Here is a 12,154-nt window from a genome sequence, read left to right as displayed (position 1 = left end):
TTATATAACTGGGGAATCAGAAAGGATAGATGTAGTTTCAGTCACAGCAGGAGTCAGGAATTCAGATGAGGTTGTAGGGCTCAGACTCCCTCTTCATCTATTAGCCTTGCTTCTCTCTATGGTTAACTTCATCCTGATGACAGGCCCTGCTCAGAAGTTAACCACCAATATCCAGTCAAAAGATACCAGCTTTGTTGCTAAGAGGGAGTCTCCAAAATGATTGTGACACAGAAACTGTGACTGGGAGACCGGGATGCTTGGCCAGTCTGGGTCCCAAGCCCACAGTGATGGTGAAGGCACTGTGACTGATGCTTCTTTAGACTAGAGCAAGGGATGGAAGGTTTCCCAAAGGAAGGGAAGCTGGGTAAACAAGCAGGACATGTTCACTCATCTATCATATGCCACCTCTAAGTATGTCTTCTTACTTCCCTTTCTAATCCTCATCTACACGAATACATGATTTTTTATGTGGTTATCATAGGACAGATAGAATTTTACATGAAACTTAAGATCATAACATCAGAAACATAGAATATATAAAAATAATTTTTTTACTTGGCATTTGGAATAACCTCCCCCAATATAGTTTTCAAGATATTATAGTTGCATAATATTTTATGAAGGGGGACACCAGATCATTGAAGCAATGGATTTCGATGTAATCTCCCAGGGAAGATCTTGAGTTAGAATAGCAGAGGGTTGAGAGACAATCCTAGGAAAGATAAATATATAAGGAGTTGCCAGAGTTGAGGAGGTCCCCCAAGAGACCCAGAGATATAGAAAGAAAATTAGAAGCCAATGGAGAAGTTTCTAAATGGAAAGAAGAGTCAAGAATAGACAATTTCCACAGAAAATTCAGGAAAAGAATAGAAAATATTCCTAAAGTGGGGCGATATGGACATTAAGTCAGAGCAGTGTTAGAACTGGTAACTTATCCCAGTTTCTATAGCCAGAAAACCACAAAACCAGTGATAGAACTCAGATCCTTGGGAGCATTCTTGACACGATCTTCAACTATGGATGAAGTTGGAGGTGGACATTTGTTCTGCAGCTCTGCAGAGAATTAGAAGCCAAGTCTTCAACATTGTAATCAGGATGATTTTGATTGAATATTAGAAAGTATCTTCTGATTTTCATGGTTATAAAAGGTTAAAATGAATTCTTGATAAACTGTGGCTTATTTTAAGAGAATAGTCTAAATATGGAAGCTGCAAATTGTGACACGGACAGGGGACAGGCTGAGTGACCTTCAGCAGGGCCTCTCAGTCCAGCTCTGTTGTACCTTTACCATTCATCAGGTTATTTTTTTCACTCCTCGGATTTCTTTACCTGATTGTACCATTGGATCCCAAGGCAATAAAACATGTGGAGCCCTTTAATTGTAATTTTTTAATTTTATGTCCTTGCTCGCATGGACAGGAAAATCTGCAAAATTCAGTGACTAGCATAAGGTGACCTGACTTTGATGAGAGTGGTATGAAGATAATGTTAGGGCTCTGTGAGGATATAGAGGGGGAGGTGTGGAAGTGAGAAAGAAGGGCGGGGATAAGGGCCGGGCCCACTGCCGGAAGAGGGGAAAGCAGTGGGGTTGCCGATCACAGGTTCGCCATCAGCCAGTCCAGCAGCTGCAGGGGTGTGACATTCCCCACCGCCTCATTCAGCTGGCGCTCCTTCTCGTAGCGCAGCACCGACTGCAGAACCTCGCCCACACTGCATCCTTTGTCCACAGCAGCAGCTGAGAGCTGAAGTAGCTGTGAAAGGAAAGAAAACACTAGTGGCGAGGCACGGCATCTCATGGCAGGCCAGACGGAGCCTGCCAAGGCTAGAGCAGAGAGGCCAGGCAGACCTCAGGAAACTGCAACACAGACTTTCAAGTTTGTTGGCCTGTTTAACAGAAGGAGGTTGGTGACGTCATTCTTAGTTTAGAGAAGAGATGTTACCATCCACCTGCCCGTGATCTTGTTCTCTAAGAATTCTAAGGTTCTAAGCTCACCCTAATATCATAAAAGTCTCCATCATTGTCCTAAGACCAAAAGGGCAGATGGAAAATACCCAGTGGACAAACGTGGATGCTGCTTTCCATGCCCCATAGACCACAGAATCTTAAAATGTTAGAGCAAAAAGGCACCTCAGAGAACAATTCAACCCTCACGAAAACGTTTCCCAGAGAAGTACAGAGATTTGTCAGAATTAACTGCTAGTAATTAGCAGAACCAAAATTCATTGCAGGTATTGGATCCTATCTTTAGCTCTTTTTTCAAGTACAAAGTGAGAAAAGTTAGTTAAGCAACCATTCTAATATAAATACAATGCTGTCATTTATCTGGAATCCTAAGGGCAACAAACTTTCAAGTAATAAGATTTTTATTTTGTTCATTTTGCTCTTGACTTTTTACGACAAAGGGCAGGCAAATAAACAGACCAAATATTGAGAGCATCTTCAGAAAGATAAATATCCATGTGAGAAACTGAAATAGAAGAGCCAAATGGAAATTTTAGAACTAAAATTTACCTACAAAATATAAAATAAAAATGTATCAGGTGGGCTAAATAGCAGAATGTAAATGAGAGAGGAAAGTCAGTAAACTTGAAGGTAGATCAATAGAAATTATCCATGCCGAACAACGTACAAGATTGATTAAGCTTATTTCAAAAAACATTTAAAAAATAAAATAAACAGAGCCCAAGGACTTGTGGGCAATACCAAAAGCTTTAACATTTATGTTATTAGAATACCAAAGGAGAAGAGAAAAGTGATGATGCAAAACATATTTGAAGAAATAATGGATGAAAGTTTTCCTAATTTGCCAAAAAGTTTTAAACCTACACATTCAAAAAGCTCAGGGTACCTAAAATAAAACAAACCCAAACCCAAAGAAATTAACTCCAAGACCTACCATAACTAAATCACTGAAAATTAAAGAAAAAGAAAAAAATCTTAAAAGCATCCAGGGAAAACCATTTATAGGGGAACTGCAAGTCAAATGACAGCCAATTTCACATCAGAAACCATAGAGGACAGAAGAAAATGGCACGTCTTTTAACTGCTAAGAGAAAATAACTTGCCAAATTAGAATTCTATATCCAGCAGAAATTGTAACTCAAGAATGAGAGTCAACTAAAGACATTGCCAGATTAAATAAAACTGAGAGAATTCATTGCCAGAAAATGTGTTCTGAAAGAATTGCTAAAGGAAGTTCTTCAGAGAGAAGGACAATGATACCAGAAGGAAACTGGGAATATTAAGAATGAATGAAGAGCGAGCTTTCAGTATAAATAGTAGGCTATCCTCTTCAGTTCTTTAAAATATGTTTTAAGGGTCAGGAGCAGTGGCTCATGCCTGTAATCCCAGCACTTTGGGAGGCTGAGGCAGGAGGATCACTTGAGGTCAGGAGTTTGAGACCAGCCTGGCCAACATGGCAAAAATCTGTCTCTACTAAAAATACAAAAATAGCTGGGCATTATGGCATGTGCCTGTAATCCAGCTACTCGGGAGGCTGAGGCAAGAGAATTGCTTGAACTCAGGAGGCGGATGTTGCAATGAGCAGAGATCAGGCCACTGCACTCCAGCCTGGGCAACAGAGTGAGATTCTGTCTTAAAAAAAGTGTTTTAAGGTTGGAAGCAAAAGTAACTGAGGGTTTTTTCAAAGTATGTAGATTAAATACATAAAGCAACTCAACTATAAAGGGAGAAGGATAAAGGAAACTTATATGGTAGTAATATTTCTACATTCCAGCTTAAGTGATAAACTATTGATGCTACATGGATTCTGAGAAGTTGGTATGTATATTATCATCCCTAGATTAACCACTAAAAAAACTACACAAAAAGATATAGTCAAATATGCAATAGATAAATTAAAATGGAATACTAAAACATGTTCAAATAGTCCAAGAGAAGGCAGCAAAGGGAAAACAAGGAGAAAAAAGAGAGAAGCAACAAATAACAAAATGGTAAACTTAAATCCAAACATATCCATAAATTGGGCTAAATGTAAATGGTCTAAACATATCAAATGCCAGAATGGACAAAAAATATAACCCAAATGTATGCTGCCTACAAAAACCTTACTTCATATATAATAAGTTAAAATTATAGGAAAAGATGTACCATGAAAATGCCAATCAAAAGAAGACTCGAATCTAACATTAATGGTCAATAGGATTTTTCAATAAAGGAGATGGATAATTCAGAGGGGCCAGATACCCAGTGGTCTTTTCAACAAATGGTGCCAAGATAACCTTCATATCTATATGCAAAATATTGAATTTGGACTCCTACCTCACAAAAATTAACTCAAAGTAGATCATAGACCTAAATATAAGAGCTAAAATTATCAAACAAGTAGACAAAAATAAGGAGAAAATCTTCATGGCCTTGCATAGGTCAAGGTTACTAGCTCTCAGCACTCCTGGCCTTCTGGGTTTGTTGTGGGGCTATTTTGCTCATGGCATGTGGTTTAGCAGTATCCTTGGCCTCTACCTGTTTGATTCCAGTGGTAATCCCTTTCTCTGTTGTGACAACCAACTATGTCTCCAGACGTTGCCAAATGTCCCCTGGGGGGCAAAATTGCTCCTGGTTGAGAACCACTGGGTAGGCAAAAATTTGTTAGGACACTAAAATCACAAGACATAAAAGTAAAAAGTGATAAATTGGATGTCATCTAATTAGACTTCATTTTGCTCTTCAAAAGACTCCATTAAATAAAAAGTTAAACTACAAACTGAGAGAAAATATTTGCAAAAATATATCAGATACAGGACTTGTATCCGGCATATATAAAAGAGCTCTTATAATTCTAATCAAGAAGAAAACAATCCAACCAAATTATGGGTGAAAGAATTGCACAGATATCTCACTAAAAGAATATATATGAATGGCTAATGAGCACATAATAGAATAACATGCTCAATATTTTTCATTTTAATGTATGTTTGCCGAATGAAATCCACAATGAGATACCACTATAATTATTACAATAAATGAAAGAATAATACTGACCAGGATGTGGAGAAACTGAAACCTGTGTAAATTACTGGTGAAAATGTAAAATGCTACAGCCACTTCAGGAAATAGTTTGGCAATTTCTTAAGAAATTACACTTAACCTGTCGGGTGTGGTGGCTCATGCCTGTTTTCCTGGCACTTCGGGAGGCCGAGGTGTTCAGATCACTTGAGCCCTGGAGTTCCAGACCAGCCTGGGCAACATGACAAGACCCCGTCTCTACAAAAAAGTACAACAATTAACTGGGTGTGGTGGGGGGTGCCTGTAGTCCCAGCTACTCGGGTGGCTGAAGTGGGAGGATCGCTTAAGCCTAGGGAGTTGGAGGCTGCAGTGACTATGATTATGCCACTGCACTCCAGCCTAGGCAAGAGAGGGGGGAAAGGCCGGACGCGGTGGCTCAAGCCTGTAATCCCAGCGCTTTGGGAGACCGAGACGGGTGGATCACGAGGTCAGGAGATCGAGACCATCCTGGCTAACACGGTGAAACCCTGTCTCTACTAAAAAATACAAAAAAACTAGCCGGGCGTGTTGGCGGGCGCCTGTAGTCCCAGCTACTCTGAGGCTGAGGCAGGAGAATGGCGGGAACCCGGGAGGCGGAGCTTGCAACGAGCTAAGATCACGCTACGGCACTCCAGCCTGGGCGACAGAGCGAAATAAATTACATTTATTGAATGACACTTATTGTAACATGCTGCAATTCCACACCTCATTATCTGCCCAAGAGAAATGAAAACATAACCACACAGGCTTGTATGTGCATGCTCATAGTGGCCTTACACATAATAGCAAAAATGGAAACCATCTAAATATCTATTAACTGATAGATGGACAAACCAAATGCAGTATATCTACATAATGAAGTACTCTTCAGCAATAAAAAGAAATAAACTACTGATACATGCTACAACACAGATGAACCACAAAAACCTTACACTAAGTGTAAGGAGCCTGATGTAAAAGACCACACACTTATGGCTCCATTACATAAAATGTCAAGGAAAGGCAAATTTATAATGATGGAAAGGTTAATGGTTGCACAGGGATGGGGGATGAAAACTGGGAAATGTAAACAAGAATAGCCTAGAAAATTCTGAGGCAGAGAAATAAAGAGTCTCCAGTCCTATCGGATATTCAAAAATATTATAGAATTACAGTAATTAAAACAGGATGCCATTGGTACAAGAGTAGATGGACAATTCAATGGCATAGAGTGGAAAGTTTAGAAAAAGAATAGGAAAAAAATAAGAGATTATGGCCAGACACGGTACCTCATGCCTGTAATCCCAGCACTTTGGGAGGCTGAGGCAGGTGGATCATGAGGTCAGGAGTTCAAGACCAGCCTGGCCAAGATGGTAAAACCCTGTCTCTACTAAAAGTACACAAATTACAGCGTGCCTGTAATCCCAGCTACTCGGGAGGCTGAGGCAGGAGAATCGCTTGAACCTGGGGGACGGAGGTTGCAGTGAGCTGAGATCACGCCACTGCACTCCAGCCTGGGAGACAGAGCGAGACTCTGTCTCAAAAAAAAAAAAAAAAAAAGGGATTATAACCTTACTTCATACCTTATATATAAATGAATTCAAAATGTATTAGAGTCTTAAATATATTTTAAAAATCATAAAAGTACAGTCACGCACTGCATAATGATGTTTCAGTCAACCACAGACTGTACATATGATGGTGGTTCCATATGCTTATAATGGACCTGAAAAACTCCTATTTTCCCGTGATATCATAGTTACAGTAACATAGCACAACACATTACTCACTTGTTGGGGGTGATGCTGCTGTAAACAAACCTACCATGCTGCCAGTTATATAGAAGTCTAGCACACACTGTTACATATAGTGGATGGTACTTCATAATGAAAATAAATGACTACGTTACTGATTTCTGTATTCACTGTACTATACTTTTAGTGTTATTTTAGTCTACTCCTTCTACTTATTAAAAAAATTAATTGTAAAACAGCCTCAGGCAGGTCCCTCAGGACAAAGGCATCGTCATCATAGGACATAATAGCTCCATGAGTGTTACTTACCCTGAAGACCTTCTAGTGGGAGAACATGCAGAAGTGGAAGGCAATGATATTGATGATCCTGACCCTGTGTGGGCCTAGGTCAATGTGTGTGTTTGTATCTTCATTTTTAATAAAAAGTAAAAAAAATTAAATAGAAAAAAACTCATAAAAAAGAATATAAAGAAAGAAAATATTTTTGTGTAACTGTACAATGTGTGTTTTAAGCTAAGTGTTATTACAAAAGAGTCAAAAAGTTAAAAATATTAAAAGTTTGTAACATAAAAATGTTACAGTAAGCTGTTGATTTATTATTGAAGAAAAATATTTTAAAATATATTTATTGTAGCCTAAATTTACAGTGTTTATGAAGTCTACAGTAGTGAATGGTAATGTCCTAGGCCTTCACATTCACTCACCACTCAGTCACTCACTCATCCAGAGCAACTTCCGGTCCTGTGAGCTCCATTCATGGTAAGTGACCTGCACAGATGCACCATTTATCTTTCAAACTATATTTTCACTGTACCTTTTCTGTATTTAGATATGTTTAGATCCACACATACCGTGGTGTTACAATTGCTTACAGTATTCAGTACAGTAACATGCTGTATATAGGTGTGTAGCCTAGGAGCCACAGGCTATACAATATAAGCTAGATGTGCAGTAGGCTATACCAGCTAGGTTTGTGTAAGTACAGTCTGTCATGTTCACACAATGAGGATATCGCTTAATGACACAGTTCTCAGAACATATCCCCAACAGGCTATACAATATAAGCTAGATATGCAGTAGGCTATCCAGCTAGGTTTGTGTAAGTACAGTCTACTATGTTCACACAATGAGGAAATCGCTTAAAGACACATTTCTCAGAACATATCCCCATGATTAAGCGATGCATGACTGTACTAGAAAAAAAAAATGGGAAAGTTTTGCTAATATCATAAAGTGGAGAATGTTTTCCAAAATATAACATAAAACCCAGCAAAAAGAAAAATGTCTCATATTTGATGACATTTGTATGGCAGAAACAAAGAAACAACAACAACAACAACAAAACACCAATCAAAAGACCAATGGCAAAGGAAACATTTGTATTTAGTATCATAAAGGTTGATTTCTTGTAATATATAAAACTCTTACAGATCAATAAGAAAAAGGCCTACAATGCAATAAAGAATTGGGGAGAACATAAAAAGAATACCTAGGAATACAGCTAACTAGGGAGGTGAAAATCTCTACAATGAGAATTATAAAGAAATCAGAAATGACACAAACAAATGGAAGAATATTCCATGATCATGGATAGGAAGAGTCAATATTGTTAAAATTGGTCATACTGCCCAAAGCAACTTAAATGTTCAATGCTATTAAACTACCAATGAAATTCTTCATAGAATTAGAAAAAACTATTTTCAAATTCATATGGAACCAAAAAAGAGCCTGCCAATAACCAAGGCAATCCTAGGCGAAAAGAACAAAGCTAGCGACATCATATTACTCAACTTCAGATTTTACTACAGGGTCACAGTAACCAAAACAGCACGGTACTGGTACAAAAACAGATATAGAGACCAACGGAACAGAATAGAGAGCCCAAAAATAAGGGCACACAGCTACAACCATCTGATCTTTGACAAAGCTGACCAAAACAAGCAATGGGGACGGACTCCCTATTCAATAGGTGCTGGGATAGCTGGCTAGCCACATACAGAAGATTGAAACTGGACCCCTTCCTTACACCATATACAAAACTCAACTCAAGATGGATTAAAGACTTAAATGGAAGACTAAAAACTATAAAAACCCTAGAAGACAACCTAGGCAATACCATTCTGGACACAGGAACTGGCAAAGATTTCATGATGATGAATACACCAAAAGCAACGGCAACAAGGGCAAAAATCGACAAATGGGATCTAATTAAATTTTAAGAGCTTCTGCACAGCAACTGAAACTATTAATAAACAGACGACCTACATAATGGAAGGAAATATTTGCAAACTATGCATCTGACAAAGGTCTAATGTTCAGCATCTATAAGGAACTGAAACAAATTTACCAGAAAAAAACAACCCATTAAAAAGTGGGCAAAGGACACAAACAGACTCCTTTTAAAAGAAGACATATGTATGGCCAACAAGCATATAAAAACAAGCTCGATATCACTGGTCACTAGATACATGCAAATCAAAACCATAATGAGCCACCATCTCACACCAGTTAGAATGGCTATTATTAAAAGTAATGGCAAGATTGTGGAGAAAAGGCAACGCATACACACTGTTGATGGCAGTGTAAATTAGTTTGACCATTATCGAAAGCAGTGTGGCAATTCCTCAAAGAGCTAAAAACAGAACTACCATTCAACCCAGCAATCCCATTACTGGGTGTATACCCAAAGGAATATAAATTGTTTTACCATAAGGCATGTGCACATGAATGTTCATTGAAACACTGTATTCACAATAACAAAGACATGGAGTTAACCTAAATGCCCATTAATGGCAGATGGGATAAAGAACATGTGGTACATATACACCATGGAATATTGCGCAGCCGTGAAAAAGAGCACGGCCATCTCCTTTGAAGGAACATGGACGCAGCTGGAGGCCATTACCATTGCCAAATTAACTCAGGAACAGAAAACGAAATACAGCATGTTATCAGAAGTGGGAGTTAAATGATGAGAACACATGGACACAAAGAGAGGAACAACAGACACTTGAGGGTGGAGGGTGGGAGCAAGAAGACAATCAGAAAAAAATAACTATTGGGTTGGTACTAGGATTAGTACCTGGGTGACAAAATAATCTGTACGACAAATCCCTCTGACACGAGTTCACCCGTATAACAAACAAGCACATATACCCCTGAACCTAAAGGAAAAGTTAAAAAAGAAAAATGGGCAGAAGCTGGGACCAATTTATCCACAGAAGAGGAAATTCAAATGGTCTTAAATATATGCAAAGATACTCACCCTCATTCCTAATAAGACCAAAAGTAAAGCAACTTAACAAATTAAAATTTCAGCATGCACTGTTGGTTTCAGTGTGAGGAAATAGTCCTCTTACACTGTTTTAACAGGTGTGTAAATTGGTACAAGCTCTATGGAAGGCAATTTGGAAACATGTATCAAATTACACAAATAATATTCTCAGTGACCTTGAAATTCCTTTCCTAGGTGTATAGCACATGTGAATACATTTGAATCTGTGCAAAATTATGTATATTCAAGGATATTCAGTGTAGCATTGCTCACAGTGCAAAATAGTGGCAACTGAAATATCCATACATAGGGGAGTGGTTAAATATATAAAACATATATATGAAATGGTTTCATATATTATAAAATACATAAAGCCATTAAAAAGAATGTGGTAGCTCTATATGTTACAGAAGAGGATATATATATATAAAAAATAATAATTTGCGACTTCGTGTGTGTGTGTGTGTGTGTGTGTGTGTGTGTGTGTGTGTATTTCTGGAAGGATAAATAAGAAACTGATCCAAATGGTTTTTTCCTCCAGGGAAGGCAATAGGATGGAGCACACAAGTGAGAAAACAACCCTTAATTTTCACTGTGCATCCTTTTGTACTTTTGAATTTTGAACTATGCACACATATTATTTATTCAAAAATAAATACAAGTATATTTAAAGACATTAGGCTTACAGACATCCCAGTGACAGCAGGTTCAATCACCTGAATCAGTATGAGAATATTTGCATACATTAATCTCTTTTCAAAAAGTCATTTTTAGGCAGTTTCCTTGGTGTCTATGTCATCCCTGTTCGTAAAAATATACTAATATTCAGTGCGTCTATTTATTAGTTGAAGTTTGAACATGCTGCTTCTCGTTCCTTCTACTCTTAGAGGGAGTCAACAAAATAGATGACTGTCCTTATCTTTAGAGTAGACAAAGGGGTGTGTGTGTGTTGGGGGGGTGTGTATAAAAGTGGGGGACTGCAAGTATATTGTCCTATTTTAGAGACATGTTTCAATTTAAAATAATCTAAAACAATACATTCCAATTCAAAAAAAGTCTAAAGCCAGAATGTATTATGTATGTTATACATGATGGGTTTGATTTCAAAGATGGCTACAAAAGGCTTTCTGACACATTATACACCTGAAGGCTATGCTTATTTTTAGATTTTTTCATCAGTTTAAATTCTCTTCAGAATATAGCCTCCCACTCCCCACCTCTGCTAATTGCTATATACTATAAAGTAGTTGTCTGTTTTACAGATTGGAAACCCTGCACGGAGACAGAGCTTGCCAAGGGCCCTTAGGAATAGATCTAATATTGGAAGTTCACATTGTCTTCTAGCCTAACTTGAATGTGCACACAACTCACGTGCGTATTTTGCTAAAATGAAGATTCTGATTCAGTAGGTCTGGAGGGATGTGTGAGATTCTGCCCTTCTAAAAAGCTTCCAGGTGATGCCAATGTTGTAGGTCCACAGACTACACTTTGAGTAGCAAGTGTAGTCTTGCTAAGACCAAAGTCAAAGACCATACAGTTTCTTGTTTAGGCTTGATATAGCCTAATCTGGATGCTCTGTAATCATGTGTCTTTCCAGTCATCAGATAAACGTAGCGACCCAGTTGCAAGCGTTGCTAATACCATGTAAATACGACTGAATTAAGCAGAGAAAGCCTTTTTTTCTATATCTTTTGATTTCTATGATGATGGATTTTTCTAAATAATCCTAGCCTCTTGTACCACCCTTTGCTACTGAATGATTAACAGCAGGTGTTCCACTTTTCTCAATCAAGAGGAGACAATGAAAAGCACTGAGGAAGAGAAAATGAGACACAGAGAGAGAGAAAGAGAGAGAGAGAGCGAGCGAGAAGGCAGAGAAGAGAGAGAAGAGAAGGTTGTGGGGATGGTCTTTTTACTTCCCCCACTTCAGTATGAAGCAGCAGCATCTTGGGTAAGTGTGCGTGTTCTCCAGACTCAAACCCTCCCTTTGGCGAGCAGTTCTGATGCTTATTGGGCACCTTGTATGGAGAACAAGAACTTATCAGGCACGTTTACCTTTATCAGTAATAACAGTGATAAGTTGATTTCCCATCTGCCTTATGCTTTAGTCTTACTTGTCAACTGATTCAGAACTTAGGGTAG

The 12,154-nt window shown here is 38.4% G+C and overlaps 1 protein-coding gene across 1 annotated transcript in view; it reads right to left on the bottom strand.

Moving 5' to 3' along the window:
- Positions 1 to 1,370: 1,370 nt before the first annotated feature.
- AKAP3 (A kinase (PRKA) anchor protein 3) overlaps positions 1,371 to 12,154 on the bottom strand; it is a 43,530-nt gene continuing 32,746 nt past the window's right edge. Inside the window, exon 5 of the mRNA XM_011996276.1 lies at positions 1,371 to 1,751. Within this exon, the coding sequence (XP_011851666.1) occupies positions 1,596 to 1,751 (156 nt within the window). The 3' untranslated portion in view covers positions 1,371 to 1,595. The remainder of the gene's footprint in view (positions 1,752 to 12,154) is intronic.

Source organism: Mandrillus leucophaeus, unplaced genomic scaffold, assembly GCF_000951045.1.
Source record: "Mandrillus leucophaeus isolate KB7577 unplaced genomic scaffold, Mleu.le_1.0 Scaffold508, whole genome shotgun sequence".
Lineage (NCBI taxonomy): Eukaryota > Metazoa > Chordata > Mammalia > Primates > Cercopithecidae > Mandrillus > Mandrillus leucophaeus.
Note: the sequence above shows the minus strand (reverse complement) of the source record. Positions and strands in the feature narration are given on the sequence as shown.